The sequence below is a fragment of the Solanum pennellii genome, chromosome 2 (assembly GCF_001406875.1).
Source record: "Solanum pennellii chromosome 2, SPENNV200".
In the NCBI taxonomy this organism is placed as follows: domain Eukaryota; kingdom Viridiplantae; phylum Streptophyta; class Magnoliopsida; order Solanales; family Solanaceae; genus Solanum; species Solanum pennellii.
This window is the reverse complement of record NC_028638.1, coordinates 44603180-44619582: the sequence shown is the minus strand read 5'-3', so window position 1 is coordinate 44619582 and position 16403 is coordinate 44603180. Positions and strand designations below refer to the sequence as shown.

The following is a 16403-nucleotide window of genomic DNA, read 5'->3' as shown; positions in this document are numbered from 1 at the left end:
CCTATCGACTTCCAACTTAAAGTCAACGAAAGATTACTTAACTTTCAATTAGATTATGCATCTATGTCAATATACGTAGTATTTTGTGGCTATATTATCACGTCATCTAAAGAGCAATTTAAAGCATGTAAAATTTTAATTTTGTAAATAAGATAATATACGTATTACAACTCATAAAGAGAATTTGACGATGTACAACTTCTTAACTAGCGGTGTATATGTTTAAACTCAAAAGAAAAAAATAAACTAGAGTTTGTGTTTTATTAAAATAAAAAAAAAATAGGAAAAGATTGGTAAGACTAAGGTATATTAACAGGCCAATAATTACTTTTTGGTAGAAAATATTATACCCAAAACAGTGTACTACGATGCTTAAATCCAAATAATAAAAAAAAACTAGTGAATGACGTGCAGTTGCGGAGCTAGAATTTAGTTTAAGGGGTGTCAAAATATAAAAAATAAAATCGTATAAAAGTCAAAGAGTGTCAGTATATAATATAAATATACATAAAAAATATTTTTATTCTAGCTACATAATGTACTTTTTCGATGAAGGGGTGTCGAGTGGCTCCGCCACTGATGATGTGGAGGGTTAGTTGGTTAATCACCAATTTGGAGTATTCTATATATCATGGCTTACTGCCTAATCCAAATTCTATTACTTCTAAATTCTAACTAATGTCTATTTGTTTTATTATTGACTTTTATAGGAACACTAATTAATGATGAGATTAACTAGAATCGTCATAATTCATAATTTACTAATAGATTTTATTCTTAATTCATAATAATATTTTGAAATTATTTGTACTGTCCTAGAGTAGCTATAGTTTAATCATATCCTTAAAGATATTATATTTTTTTGTTAGAGAGAAAAACCTTTACGAATGAAGTATACATAATCAGCTGAAACTTATTGTCGTTATTAGTATTATCAACAAGGATTTTCGGATAAAATTTACTCGCATCGAATATTTACACAAAATTAATATATATATACATATCGTGTATTTAAATTAATAATTTATTTTATTTAATCATAATTAATTTATACATAATTTTATTTCATTAAATTACATATTACATTAGCTTGATATAGAGATTAATTTTTTCCACAATATTCCTATGCAAACAAAATATCATGATATTTATATTAAGTCGTATTCGACGTTACTACTTTGAGAATTCTACCCTCACTGAATGGATATGGACCTCAATAAAATAGTTTGTAATTAGGAAAAAAGTGGTCAGCAAATCTATATAAGAATAGTACAAAATGGAAAAGTCAAAGTCTGTCAATTTTCAAAACCTGCAGTGTGCGAAGCTATTACAATATTTTCATTTAAAATATATAAAGATAAAATAAAAATCGAAGATTGTGATAAAAGATTATTAGATGGTTGAATATTTTTTTATCAGTATACGTATATTTTTTTTTGGAAAAAAATCCTAAAATATTCTTAAAGTATTGAATGTGGTATAAAATTAATCTTTATCCACATATTAACTCTAAAATGTCGTTTGCCATCAATCATCTATTGGCTCTAAAATACTCTTGTCATCCACCTTTGAGTTTAAAATTAACCACTTATTTGATGGTTTTAAATTTAAACTATTTAAATATTTTTAAAAATACGCTCAACTATCAGTGAGTTTTTTTATATAAGTGATATTAAAAAATTAAATTATAAGCAATAGTTGAGCGCCAAGTATTTTAAAAAATATTTAAATAGTTTTAAATTTAAAATAAGTGGTCAATTTTGAATCCAATTGATGACAAGGGTATTCTGGAGCCAATAAATGAATGAGAAAGGTATTTTGAAGCCAATAGTTGAATAGAGGATATTTTTGTACCATTTCCAATAATTTAATGATATTTTAGGCCCTTTTTCATTTTTTTTAGATTCTACTTATGCAGTTATATAGCTTACATTATTTTTTTGAAAGATTAAAAAATGAATCTGTTATTAAAAGTAAAATGAAATTCTCTTTTCATGGTCAACAAATTAAATATTTGCTCTCGAATATTTTTTCTTTAGCAGATTTTTTTAATGTACTCTTGCTATATCTGTACTAGATTTTCAATTTTGACTTGCAGCTCCTGGTTCCTTTTGTGTTTTTACACATTTATGGCTCCTTGGGTTTATAACTCCAAAGATTTAACGTGCCATAAGATTTTTATATATAATGAAATAGAATTATAGTATGGGCCACTGGAAAAAAAAATATAGTTTGAAACATATAAAAGTATATCGACCTAACTAATTACATTTTATTACACTAAGTGTAAATTACGTTTCACGTTTAAAAAAATAATGAAGAGCCCATTCTAGTTAACCATTTGGATACCATTAAAGTGTTCAAAGTTTTTTTAGTACTTTATAAATTATTATTTTTTACATATTTAATAAATACAGATGCTAAAACTATTAATAAACAATTGATACATTCGAAAACAAATGCAAATAAGCTATTTTTCTTAAAATGTAAATACATAAATCTCTGATGCATCCTAAACACTGATAAATCAAACTAATTAAAATGTCGCGACAAAATTAAGATTTGGTGTTTTAATTTATTTGTCCTATTCATACTATGATTTTTTCTTTTTGGGATCATCCAATAATCACTTTTACTTTTATCTCCAAATTGACATGATTTTATCTAACTCAACCATTTAAAGAGTTTATAGTTTAAATTTATTTAATTAATCTTAATTATAGGTCTGACTCTTCCTTATTATAGTCCTTCGATTTATAGTAATTTTTTTTTACCTAAATCAAATTATTTTTTCCGCTTATCTTTATTTGTTTACCATAACATAAATAGATATTTATTTTTATTTATATCAAACTAATAAAATTATCTGCGCTTCCCGCAAGAATTTAACATCACAAAATTTATAAAATAATACTTAAGACTTATTGGTCATTAAACTAAAACACTATATTAGATTACGTAGCAACAAACATTGATAATGTAAAGGAAAATGAAAATTATTACATCTTATTAGTTATCCTTAATAACATAAGCATAAATTAATGACTATAAATATAAATACCATGATATGTAATATAAGCAATAGTGCCAGTTAGCCACTCTACAGGAACAAAAGTACGTAAATATTTAATTGTGAAGAAGAAGAAGAGAAGGAGGTTCAAAATTTTCGTTATTTTTTAAATGAGAGGAAATCCCTCTATTTATAGACAACAAAGGACAAAGTGAACAAATGTTTATTGTGCCTTATCGGAAAAAGTTACAACTCTTCGTAAAGTCTCAATTCTTCATTAAAATTGTAATTTTTCATAAAAGTCGCAATTCTTCATTAAAATTATAATTTTTCATAAAAGTCGCAACTCTTCATTAAATTTACAATTTTTCATAAAAATCGCAACTCTTCATTAAATTTACAATTTCTCATAAAAATCATAATTTTCAAATGAAATCACAACTTTTCATAAATTGTTAAAATTGTAATTTTTCATAAGAATAGTCACATTTTTTCGTGAATCGGAAAAACTATTTTTGAAGAAATGTCTCCCATCATGTCCAATAGTCATAAAGAATTAAATTGAAATATCAAGTGGGTAGCCAAGGGGTCCATGCCTAACACATCAAAGATGAAGAAATCTCACGTGCCCCAGTTGCCATTGACTCTTCTCTAAAGTTTCAATTTTTACATTATAGAAATTTCTCTGAAAACAAAACAAACTTTGTTTTTGTTTATGTATAGGAAGTTGGTAAACAGCTAGCTCAATTTATACACACATAGTTTTTCTTGTTTATTTTTATGGTACACTATTTTGAATCCCATAGAACTTTTGCCTTAATAGTAATAATTTAAAGCTTTTAGGCTGAATCAATTCTTGGATAGAATTTTAGGTGTACATTTTTTACGTCCAACAGTACTGTATATCACTTGGAGGCTGGAGCTTGAAGAAAAAATAAAATGTTGCCACTAAAAAGAGCTGTTCTTTCATGGATTCTTGCAGTGAACTGCTTCATGTTGTTGAGTTTGGGTGACTCAACAAGAGTTGCCCAAGAAGAAGGTAAATTTTATAGCTTTTTTAAGTTTTAGTGGTTGAGGTGTTGAGTGGGTTGGTGGGTGCATGAAGGGTATAAGGGATTTTGCTACAAAGTCAAATTTCTGCAAGAAATGAAAATTTTTGAACTTATTTCTTGTTCTTCCTCCTTTTCAGTAAATTTTTTTGAGAGAAGATCAATTTTAAGTCTCTTATAGAGTAAATGTAAAGAACAGAAGGCTCTGATCAGTTAATTTTTCTTGTATTGTAGAAAAAAAATGGAGCATGCTTACTTAAATAAGCTTCCTTTATGATAGATTCTTACTTCACGGCTGGAAATTTAGACTTGTAAGAACAAAAGACTAGAAATTTAGACTTATAAGAACAAAAGACTGGAAATTTTAGTATTTTGTCTAAGAAATACTGTGAGGGTCTTTCAGAAACAGCCTCTCTACCTCCTCCAGGTAGTGGTAAGGTCTGCGTACATTCTACTCTCCCCTCCCAGATCTTGTGGGATTTCCCTAGGTATGTTGTTGTGTAGGAACTAATGCAATATGGTAAAATAGGGTATTCAAATGATGCAGGGTTCTACACATCTGCTAGGGAAAGTTGCTGCACCTTTGTAGCCTAACTCCAAAATGTTGAACTCAATGGAGAGAAATACAGGATGAGAATATACTAGAAAGGGTATTTGAGGGTTTGGGGGGGGGGGAGTTTCTGGCCAATTGACCCTCAATTCCAAAATGTGGTCAGGGCTGTTGAGCTTCCAGTGTTTTGAAACTTCTGATTTTGTTTGGTGAGATATACTATTTAGGGGTTTTCTGCTTCCCGCACTTGAATTGGACTTTTGCATCTATCTTGTAAGATATGCATCATTTGGCTAACAACCTGTTATTTGGCATATGCTTTGATAATTTCTCAGTGGACATTATGGAACAAATCGCCACTACAATGGGAGCAACAAACTGGAAATTTAATGGTGAATTGTGCCAGATTGAAGCAGTCAGGGTTACAACTGATCTTCCAAGTTGGTCCGAAACTGATGTTGTATGCAACTGCAGTATAGGAGATGATACTGCCTGTCACATAGTAGCTATGTAATTTTTCATCATCTTGCTCGACTTTGGTTATAGCACATTATGTGTTTGGAGAGCCAGCATAGATAATTTGGAGAAAGTAGCTATTAAGTCCTAAGTTACTGATGTTTTGCCATTGCTGTTAGAGAATCCATAACCATGATTTATTAAGTAGTATTAGCATTCCATTTCCTACATCTTTGCTACAATCAAGGGGAGCTAGGTGCACTAATCTCCCACTATTTGTGTTTATGCAAGTGCAGCTTGAACTTGTGATCTCCTAGTTACACGTCAACTGCTTTGACATTGCTCCAAGGGAGGCTTCCCTGAAAAAAAGGGAGTTCCATTTTTGTCAAATATATAAGCTGTGCCTTCGCCAAAGATATGTTTTATCTTTATGGCTTGAGATTGTGTACAATTTCATTATATATTTGATAAAATCTTAGGCTTCCTGAGATGTGTGAAGAGCAAGTTGATGTCATGGACTATTTTCACTTTTGTGTGCAAAATATTATTACCTTACCATCTTAGAGTGGTTCCTATCTGTATTATGTGACTATAATTGGTTTCATTTTCTAAACAAGAATAGGATATCTATTCATAATATTTAGATAAACTAAATTACATTGTTGACACTTGAAATTACTTATGCAGTACTCTTAAGGGTATAAATCTTCCTGGCGTTCTTCCACCTGAACTGGTAAAGCTTCCTTACATTCAAAAAGTGTAAGAATCTTTTGAATGCTATTGTCACATTTGCTTTTATTTCCCGTATAATCTAATTCAATGTTCAAATTTTGATAAGCATAATTAACTGAATTCACATATTCTCAATTTTCAGTGATTTTGCATACAATTACCTCAGTGGTAGTATACCAACTGAATGGGCATCAACCCAGTTAAATTCCATGTAAGCCCTACTAAATATATTGTTTAAACAGCTGTTATGAAGGTTGTTAATCATCAATTGTAACTGCAAAATTTTTGATCCAGCTCTGTTCTTGTGAACCGGTTGTCAGGGGAAATACCGAAGGAACTGGGAAACATTACCAGCCTTACCTATATGTATGTATCAGTTTTTGATTATCTAATCTGATTTCTCATCTTCATTTCTTATGTAGCTGTTTGGACACCTTTTGAAGAAAAGTTTATGGAATAATCTTTTGTCCAACTCCAATATTAAATTTATAAAATTTTCTTTTCAAGTATAATGAATGCAGAGCTTAACATCTTTTTTGCTATAGTTTAGTTTTCTCTTTGATGCAGTGTCTGGACATGCTCCTTGTCATTAATCTAAGCATTATCTCATTTTCAGTTCTGCTTATTTCATTATTTATCCCCAAAGAATTAGCAGTGCACTAATCTATGTAGCAATCTTTGACCAGAAACCTTGAAGGAAACCGATTCTCAGGCATTATTCCTGATGAACTAGGGAAATTGATAAACTTAAAGGCGCTGTAAGACCCTTCTTTTCCTTCTCTCTTTTAGGTCTGTCCATATGGGTTGTGATTCCGGGGTGGGGGGGGATAAATAGATACAATATCCAATGGAGAAACATGATCTTACTTTCAGGATATTGTCCTCCAACCAACTGGAGGGGGAGCTGCCAGTGTCACTCTCTGGACTTGTAAATTTAGCAGATTTGTAAGTACATGGTTATAGCATTATTCTTTTAGCTAGTCATTTGAAGACTGTTTAACAATATTTTGTTTGCAGTAGGATAAGTGATAACAATCTCAGCGGACCAATTCCAGATTTTATAGAGAAATGGAAGCAACTCACAAAATTGTAAGAATTTCTCTTTTGATAATAGAGGATCTTGAAAGATCTTTGATAGCAGAATAATTTCATAGTCTCAAGTATTTAATTCTTGTTTTGGATAATCAATGAAGAGAGTTGCATGCCACCGGTTTAGAGGGTCCCATTCCATCAAGCATATCTCTTCTCAGTATGTTAACCGATCTGTGAGTACAGAACTCTTAAATGTACCTAATCTACTTCTTTCTTTTAGTTTATGGATCTCTTTACTGTATGGAGACTCCTCATGTTTGAGTCTCTTATTCAGGAGGATTAGCGACATAAAAGGACCAGTGCATGAATTTCCTCCTCTAAGTAACATGACAGACCTAGAGAGACTGTAAGTTGCTGGGAGTTTATTCCAAATTATTATTGGCATATAAGTTTGATGGATCTTTTCTTAGTGCTGTTTAATCATTGGATTCAGGGTACTGAGAAACTGCAACCTTTCGGGAGTAATTCCAGGATATATTTGGAAACTGAAACCTATACAAACATTGTAAGCAGTTCACTTATAATTTTGCAAAAATGAGTATTCTTTTGTCTGCATTACGCATTATCCTTACATATCTGATGTTAAATTTCGTGTCCACATGCTATAGGCATGAACAGTGCTGACAGTGGAACATTTGTACTTATAGCTGGATCTTCCACTTGGCCTTAAAGACTTATTATAAAGCCGAAGTTCTCACCTTATAAGTAAACACTTCTTTTCTTCCAATCCACCAATATGGTTCTTTCTTGTTAAGGTTCTCATAATTACCTCTTCTGAAAGAAGTACTTGTAGTGGTGAACCATTCCAGAATTCCCAAATGATGGCCTCTAGAGGAGGCTCCTTTTGTAAACCTCAAATCTAATGACTAAACACCTAAAATGTTGAATGATGTCTATCTTATCATACTCCCTCCATTCCAAAATAAATGGTATTATTAGCTTTTCATTTTGTTTCAAAATAAATGGTGTTTTATATAATCAAGAAGACATTAATGTTGTTCTTCCAATTTCACCGTTATATAAATAAAGAAAGTTTTACATAACAAAGAAACTACTAAAGAGCTACATCTTTTTCAAGGTATTTATTAAGGATAAGTTAGTAAAAATACATTTTATTTTATAGGAATGAGTAGTTTCTTAAGGGGTGTGCCCAAGCTAAAAACCCACTTATTTTAGAACGGAGGGAGTATGTGGCTCACCTAGCCCAAGGGGCTTCAGACAGTGCTTGACATTTAAGCTTGAAAGACTTTGGCTTATGATTTTACTTTTCACCTCTTGGTACTTCAACCCAAATTGAGACAAAACAGAATAGAAGTAGTGTATAAGCTGGTTATTCTATCTTCTTCTGGATTGTCCGTGAATTCTCATTTCCTGCATTAAAAAGAATGGAACAAGTCAAAGACTGTTCAGTATACAGAACTCACAAGGCATCATAGAGCTATCTTCTTTATATTTTCTAGTGGCAGAGATTTAAAAATCATCAAATTCATTATAGGTAAATAATAATGAGAAGCAAAATGCAAAAATAGAATCAAGAAACCCAAAATTCAGGATCAAACACCTTAATACAATTGCCTCTCCTGTCAGCTAGTGAATATTCCCAATTCTAACAGCCATAGTTGCTGGCTCTGGAATACAAAGGCCCAGTTTACTAATTTATGGGGATTCTTTGTAGCTTGATAGCTTTGATTTTAATTCAATAGAAGTTGAATCATATGTATAACAATCATCATAGATGTGAACCACAATCCATAAACTTTGTGAACCATGGTGAGTAAGTATCTAAGATTGAAGGTGTTGTTGAAAGGGAAAAAAGGAGTGTTCATCATCCTTACCAATAATTAAGAAGTGTTCATCGACTTTGTGTTGATTTTTTGATTTGAGCTACATTAATGGCAGAACTATTTCTGTAACTCAGAGTAGAAAAGGGAATCAAAATATCTTAAATCAGTGTAAAATGAGAGTAGATACAAGCTTTTGTATTTATACTAGAGCTACTACACATACACCTACATCCAGCTCATCATTTGTTAGTTATTGATCCTAACAGAATCTGATTATTCCTAGCTAACTTTATCAGCTAACTATCACTATTCCACCAACTAACTTCAATACTTTGTTTCCTATTCTTTGCCTTTGATCTGTTTAATACAGCGTCATCTCTCATCTTAATTTGTAAGGTACTACGGCATTCATGTAACTCTAGCAAGGTTTATGATATATAAATTGGGCCTCCTCCTTTGCCCCTTCATGAGACTCCAGACAGAAAACCACTTCTTATTTCTTGTGTTCTATGTTTGAACTTACTGCAGGGATGTTAGTTTCAATAAGCTCATTGGAACGATTCCGGATGACATTAGTGCAAGAAGTATGCTTAAATTTGTGTGAGTATACTGCAAGTTTTTTTTTTCTTAAATACTCTTAAGATGGTATTATTATTATTTTCAACAATGCAGGGAAATCTACATTCACTTTTTTCCGCATTATAGTTATTTAACTGTGGTACTGCTTCAATAGGTTTTTATCTGGTAACATGCTCAGTGGAGATATACCTGCCTCAATCTTGAACAACGGAATAAATGTGTACGTGTAATATCATCTTTATTCTCTTTTATAAAATATTTGTGCCTCACATTGTCTTGAAATGAAAGTGTAAACACTTCCATGCCATCATATATGCAGAGTGATATTTTCTCAGAGACAGTTAAATTGAAATCCAGGGAAATTTTTGACTTTTATTTAGTGTGTGTAGTTCTACAGTTTCTTTGTCTTTTTCACCTCTAAAATGTTAATGAATTGCATTCTTATCATTATAGTACTCCGGATTATGACTTCTAAGAATTCAATTGCATGTACAGCGATCTTTCCTACAATAACTTTACTTGGCAAGGCCCTCAACAACCAGCTTGTCGGCAAAACACGTCAGTGAATCCTTCTGTTTGTTTCTCATTCATGTTTTTAGTGACAATGTATCATATGGTTCTGATGATTGTTCCCTTGACAGGAATTATTACATAAACCTGTACAGGAGCTCTGCAGTTGCAGGGACTCTGTAAGATGGATCTTCTCATTCTTTTTGTTTCTCATATTAGCTTTTACAGCTAACTAAATGAATAATGAGTGCTTTACTTTGAGATTTGTTTCTTTACTTCTGAGCATATATCTAAGGCCAATTTCTCTTTTGCTTTCTTCTACAGTAAGAATATTCTTCCGTGTACAGAGGATTTAACTTGTCCAAGATGTAAGTATATTTGTGCTCACTGACATTTTATCAAGGTATACATAAGAAAGAATAATTCTTTTCATATACGATACTGCAGTTCTTTTGTGTTTCCTCATCTTCCTTTCTTCCATTTCTAATATTTAAACCAGTTATAGAACCAAAGAAGTGTGTGTGGTGGTGGTGTTTGTGGTAGGGGTGTGGTGGTCTGGCAATTAGGAAATTGAAGATGCATGATAAGAGTCTCCTCTTTAAATGATTTTGGAGATATCTGAGAGGAACACAACACGCTGCAGAAAGCAGTCAAAGATGCAAAATAAGAGCGAAGGAGAGTTGGTGCAAGGATAAGAGGTTTATGGGATAAATTCATGACTTACACAGAGTTCAAGTCTGGCAATGGAAGGATTATAAGATTCTGTTAGATACTTGGCAAGGAATATATCACTCCGAGAGCAATTCACAAATTTGTTAAATTTTACAGCTTTTCCTTATCTCAGTTTCTAAATGAGTATAGGTGTATGGGATGTTAAATTTGGAAGAAATTGCCAGGAATGTTGGGGGACAGCTGGACTATTTTGTTGTCGAATTGGAGGAGAAGGAATGGTTGCAGGAGCAGAGAATTATCTGAGATGGACAGTAGGTGAGGGTTTGTTTCTGTAAAGGAGCATATAAGGCCTTATGCCCTTATCTGGCTGTGTAGACGGTATCATCCATTGGCCAGGGGATCTGTTGTGGGAAAAGAGAGCTCATCTACAATCATTGTGCTTTTGGTGGACTGCAGTTTATGAGGCTTGTAATTTATGAAATCACCATATGCAACAGGTGCTACATGTGAGAAATGACAATGTGGATCATATGGTTTTACACTGCTGTAGCTGATGAGGTTTGTAGTATATTTTATAGATCCTACCAATTGATTCCCAAATCTCTGACACAATTCTTGTTCAGTTGGAAATGGAGAAAGAATTAAGGAACCAACGGAAGTTTCTGGAACATGGTTCATCTTTGCGTAATGTCTGGAGAGAGAAGAACATCAGAAGGACATAAAAACTTTAATCCACAGTTAATATACCTGTTTAGCTTTTAAATTTTTGGTGCAAGCTTACCTCCTTTGATGACAGATGCACTTTTGGAGTGTGTTGACTCTTTACCTTTGAAAAGGGACTATGGCTTTAAGTTAATGTAATATTACATGCATCCACTAAATGCACTTTAATCTATAGTGTATTATGTCTGTACTAATATCAAAAAGAAGAAAATAAATTATTTAGAAGTGATTCTCCTAAGTGCACGTGCAGAAAAACAGACCAATACATTAAAAAGAATAGCTGACAGATATTGTCTGCAAGTTAGCAAAGAATGTGCTGTCAGTTATAAATATCTCTATTCTGGACCTACATTCTTGAGATCATGTATCTTACTGAAGGTTTATTATTAGATTTTTAACAACTGACATTTAGATGTATCTATGCATAGCAAATTTGGTAGTCTTTGCTGCCTGTGGTAATAAGGGTCTATGTGAAAATTGTTTCTAGATATCTCTTTCTAACCATGCTAGTCCATTTAATTACATGGCAGATGGGTGTTCCTTGCATGTGAATTGTGGAGGAAATGATGTTGCTATTACAGAAAACAACAGGCTTATTAATTTTGTCGGAGATGCTCATGTTGAAGGTGGTTCTGCAAGAAATTTCCGCAGTGATAATTACTGGGGATTTAGTAGCACCGGAGACTTCATGGATGATGATAATGATCAGAATACACGTTTTATTGAGACTATACCATCAACTGACCTGCCTGAACTGTATAGTAGAGCAAGGGTTTCTCCACTTTCACTTACTTATTTCCATTATTGCTTGGAGAATGGGAGTTACAATGTTAGTCTGCACTTTGCTGAGATAATATTTAAAAACGACAGTACATATAACAGTCTTGGAAGGCGCATTTTTGATATATATATCCAGGTGCTTATCCTGAATGATGAAGTTCCTTTAGAGTTATTAGCTGATTCACATTCTTGAATGACCGTCTTTTGATTTTAGGAGAAACTAGTGTGGAAAGACTTCAATATTGAAGAGGAAGCTCTTGGAGTCCTAAGGCCTGTGATCAGATACTTTAATGCTACTGTAACAGATAGTGTCTTGGAGATCCGATTTTATTGGGCTGGCAAGGGCACTGCCCGCATTCCTCTTAGGGGACATTATGGTTCACTCATATCAGCTATCTCAGTTGACTCAAGTATGTATCCACTTACTTTTTATATTTTTGGGTGGATTTACAGGGATTGTTTGACTTCCGACTTGTACTTTTTCCTTATCTTCTTTTTGATAACATACTTTTTCCTTCTCTTCTTTCTACATTTGGTTTTATCTCATGCATGGCACGTGAAAGAGGTCAATACATCACTGCACAACTGTGTGTGTATCTATCAATTCCTTTTCGTACTCGAGCCGTTACCGTTAAGTTACTTTATGGTGTATTTGCAGTAACTGTGATGAGAGTCATATTATAGCCTATAGGACCTGTGGGCTCATGATGTACTCAGTCTTCCTGTTATCTATCTCCTTTGTCCGATTTTGTATAGTCTACTGTATTTTACAGAATTCAATTAAAAAATTAGTTGAACGAATTATTTTATTCAGGGTGCAGTCGATATAAGTGAAATGATGTGAATCTTAAAATAGTGTATTAGTGGTATTAAATAGTGAGAGCAGTTTGTATATCAGTTTGACTTTAGAATTTGTTGATTTTTCCATGTAAGGAAAGAGTTCCATTTTCGGGAAATGTAAAAAAAAGATAGTAGGTCAAGACAAATGAAATGAAGTTCAAGAGAAATTGGACAAGAGTAAATCTTTTCTTGTTGTCATGAACTTGCAAGAAAATGAATTTTGGTGTTCCCCTTGCACGTTTCTCATTTTATCCCGCTGTCCTCATCTTTCCAAGAAACTGCTACTTCATTCAAAATTATGGTAAAATAGAAATGGAGAAATATATTCTTATTCATCATTTTGGTGCAATAATTAGCGCTTAAGGAAGTTTCTAAGCATGGAGGAAAAATGAAGGGGAAAATGTCTGAAATATCAAATTTGCCGTAACAATACCGAACTTTGAACAAGAACTTTTACCCCTGCACTATTTAATAGTGTATTTTAAAGGTACATATGTGCCCACGTGGACATCATAAATACTGCATTATTATAAATAGTAATGTGTCCACGTGGCCACATATATAAAGGTCCTCCATAAAGTTTGGTACCGTAACAACAATTTCAGCCAAAGCTTATTTTTTCAGACCCTTTTCCCAAAAATAAATTTGCAGCATTTGGCAAGTGGAGATGCCAATAAGGCTTGTAAATGGAGCCATAGCTTGGATCGAAGTCCTGATCTATGCTTGAGTTGGAGGATGGTTCTGTTGATAGATGGCTTTTGTAAAGCATGACGCTTCTTCAGAGTCTTTTAAATGAATGTTAACCTGCATTAATGGTTCTGCTCACTTTGCTGCTCTGATTTACCCTTTTTTCATTTTCTTTTGGTACAGCTTTCAAGTTCTGTTCAAACAAGGACAGAAAGACCACAATAGTTTATGTTATTGTTGGAGTTTTGGCTGCATGTATCACGTTTTTTGTACTGAGCATACTTTGGTGGAAAGGCTGTCTATGTAGAAAAAGTAAAAGAAGAGGTGAGCTTGAAAAGTTTTTAAATTGCAAATTTAAATAGTAGTTATTAATCTACTCTTCGGTGGGTTTTGTTGAATGCAATCCATTGTATATACAAAAGTGATCAAAATACAAACATGCATGATTAATCATATTGAAGGTCTTGAAATCCAAAGTCTTGTTTAATGTGATAGCTTAACACATTGATTGACCTAGGAGATTCATTATTTTATGAAAATCTAGGAGACTCATCATTATTGTATAAAATCTAGAAACACCTTAATTAATACTAGTTACACATCTTCATTGTATCAAATCTTACTGATACATGAATTTTAAGAACAGTAGGTATTTGTGTAAGAGTTTAGGAGCAGTGGGGTTTACCATTTCAAGAATTTGATAGCCATGTCAATGCTAAATGCAATGATAAGAATTTATTTATCACAGGAGAACACAAAATTCCGTAACTCATCTCTACTTATTTTTTGGACAGATCTCAATGGTGTAGAGCTGCAGATGGTTTGTTTTACTCTGAGACAAATAAAAACTGCCACTAGAAATTTTGATGCTTCAAACAAGATTGGCGAAGGTGGTTTTGGTCCTGTTTACAAGGTATGCTAATAATTGGAGAGTAGTGATTTTCTTTTACTTGTACATCATGTCACATTGTACCTCTGCCTACGAGACTTGGTGCTGTTTCCATAAACATGTGAACCTTCAATTCTATTTACCCAAACCTTCTGAGTTTGAGCATGGAAATACATACGTGGCTCATAATTCATCTGTCTTTAGCTGCTGCCCACTGGTATCCTCTTACCCCGTGGAATCTAACAACTGATTTCATGTAGGGTCAATTACTTGATGGTACATTAGTTGCAGTGAAGAAGCTCTCCTCTCAATCAAAGCAAGGCAACCGTGAATTCTTGAATGAGATTAGCACGATATCCTGTTTGCAACACCCCAATCTGGTTAAGCTTCATGGGTGCTGTATTGAAGCAGACCAGTTACTGCTTGTATATGAATACTTAGATAACAATAGCCTTGCGAGCGTTTTGTTTGGTAATTACTCCGTGTCCTCTTTATGTATAAATCTAGTTATCCTCTGGGTCAAGATTTTCAGTGGTGAATTTTCTGGTTCAGAGAACAGTCGGTTGAATCTGGATTGGCCTACAAGGTTTAGGATCTGTCTCGGAATAGCAAGAGGTCTAGCTTTTCTACACGAGAAATCAAGCCTAAAAATTGTACATCGGGACATCAAAGCTACCAATGTGCTTCTGGATGGACAGCTCAATCCCAAAATCTCCGACTTTGGACTAGCTAGATTCACTGAAGAAGAGAAGACCCATATTAGTACTCGAGTTGCTGGAACAATGTAAGGTCACTACTTTTCCAGCTAGAAGTCTAAAGTATTTTAAGTTGACAAACCTTCTAATCTTAACACCTGCAGAGGATACATGGCACCAGAATACGCACTCTGGGGTTATTTGACTGACAAGGCAGATGTTTACAGCTTTGGAGTTGTACTTTTGGAAACTGTCAGCGGAAAGAACAACAATAACTACATGCCTAGCCACACTAGCATTTGTCTTTTAGATTGGGTATAAATTTGATCCCTGTTTGCTTGTTGTATCTCTCTTATCAAGGCTCAGCTTAAATGTTTCGATGGCAATATAAAAGATCTACCAATTCTTTCTTCATTTTTCACTCTTCCATTGAAATTACTGGCTGTGCCTGAAAAGCTACACTGTTACAGGCCTGTCACTTGCAACGAAGTGGGAGTATAGAGGAGCTCATAGATCAGAGATTGGGGTCTGATATTAATAAACAAGAAGTGGAGAAAATAGTAAAAGTGGCACTCTTGTGCACTAGTGCCACTCCCTCACTCAGGCCTATCATGTCTGAGGTAGTGTCTATGCTTGAAGGACGAATTGCTATTCCAGATGAAATTCCAGAGGCAAGTACTTATTCCAATGATCTGAGGTTTAAAGCCATGAAAGATTTTCATCAAGAGAGGCAAAATCAGAAGCTAATTGAAACCCAAACTCAAAACACCCTAACTATCCGAACTGACATGGGCTCTTCTTCTGCATCTACTACTAATATGTTCGATTAAGTTCAGTTTCAAGATCAAACAGACACATAATGTCATTTCATCCATGGTAAGCCTGGCTCATTCAAACTTGTTGTGTTCTCGAGGGTACTAGACCACCTCCATGTGTATTTATACTTTGTAATTTAGCAATTTGTTCAATTTTTTATATCAGGCTTGCTGTATAATGTAAATACATGTTCCAGTTTTGAAGGCTAAGGATGCAACACTTTTTTCTTCTGCTACTGCACTTTTGAAACATGAAAACTTTTTGTTACACTGAATTCAGCTACATTGTTGCTATCACACTTTATAGGACCTGAAAATGCAGCAGCAGAGTCTCCACTATGTTTCTCGAACTCTCCGAAAACTTTATTACACCTGTGTCAAATCCACACGCACTCGTCGATATTTTTAAAGTATCCCTGATCATCTAAATTCTCATCTCTGATCACACCATCAATACCAGTTTTCCCATTTTCCCTTGTAAAGCTACCATCAGTACCAACATTCTGTCATGTAAGCAACCCCCATGTTTGAATAGGGATC

General features: G+C 33.5%; 1 protein-coding gene across 1 annotated transcript in view; it reads left to right on the top strand.

Annotated features, from left to right (window-relative positions):
• LOC107011799 overlaps nt 1–16121 on the top strand; it is a 35760-nt gene extending 19639 nt beyond the window's left edge. The window contains exons 25-48 of the mRNA XM_015211447.2: nt 3940–4049; nt 4945–5119; nt 5753–5824; nt 5940–6008; nt 6092–6163; nt 6484–6555; nt 6671–6742; nt 6815–6886; nt 6991–7062; nt 7164–7235; nt 7323–7394; nt 9202–9273; nt 9407–9472; nt 9748–9810; nt 9894–9941; nt 10087–10130; nt 11688–12073; nt 12152–12347; nt 13648–13788; nt 14259–14377; nt 14614–14824; nt 14906–15137; nt 15213–15363; nt 15519–16121. Coding sequence (XP_015066933.2) covers nt 3940–4049; nt 4945–5119; nt 5753–5824; nt 5940–6008; nt 6092–6163; nt 6484–6555; nt 6671–6742; nt 6815–6886; nt 6991–7062; nt 7164–7235; nt 7323–7394; nt 9202–9273; nt 9407–9472; nt 9748–9810; nt 9894–9941; nt 10087–10130; nt 11688–12073; nt 12152–12347; nt 13648–13788; nt 14259–14377; nt 14614–14824; nt 14906–15137; nt 15213–15363; nt 15519–15878 — 3019 coding nt within the window. The 3' untranslated portion in view covers nt 15879–16121. The remainder of the gene's footprint in view (nt 1–3939; nt 4050–4944; nt 5120–5752; nt 5825–5939; nt 6009–6091; nt 6164–6483; nt 6556–6670; nt 6743–6814; nt 6887–6990; nt 7063–7163; nt 7236–7322; nt 7395–9201; nt 9274–9406; nt 9473–9747; nt 9811–9893; nt 9942–10086; nt 10131–11687; nt 12074–12151; nt 12348–13647; nt 13789–14258; nt 14378–14613; nt 14825–14905; nt 15138–15212; nt 15364–15518) is intronic.
• Nucleotides 16122–16403: the final 282 nt, after the last annotated feature.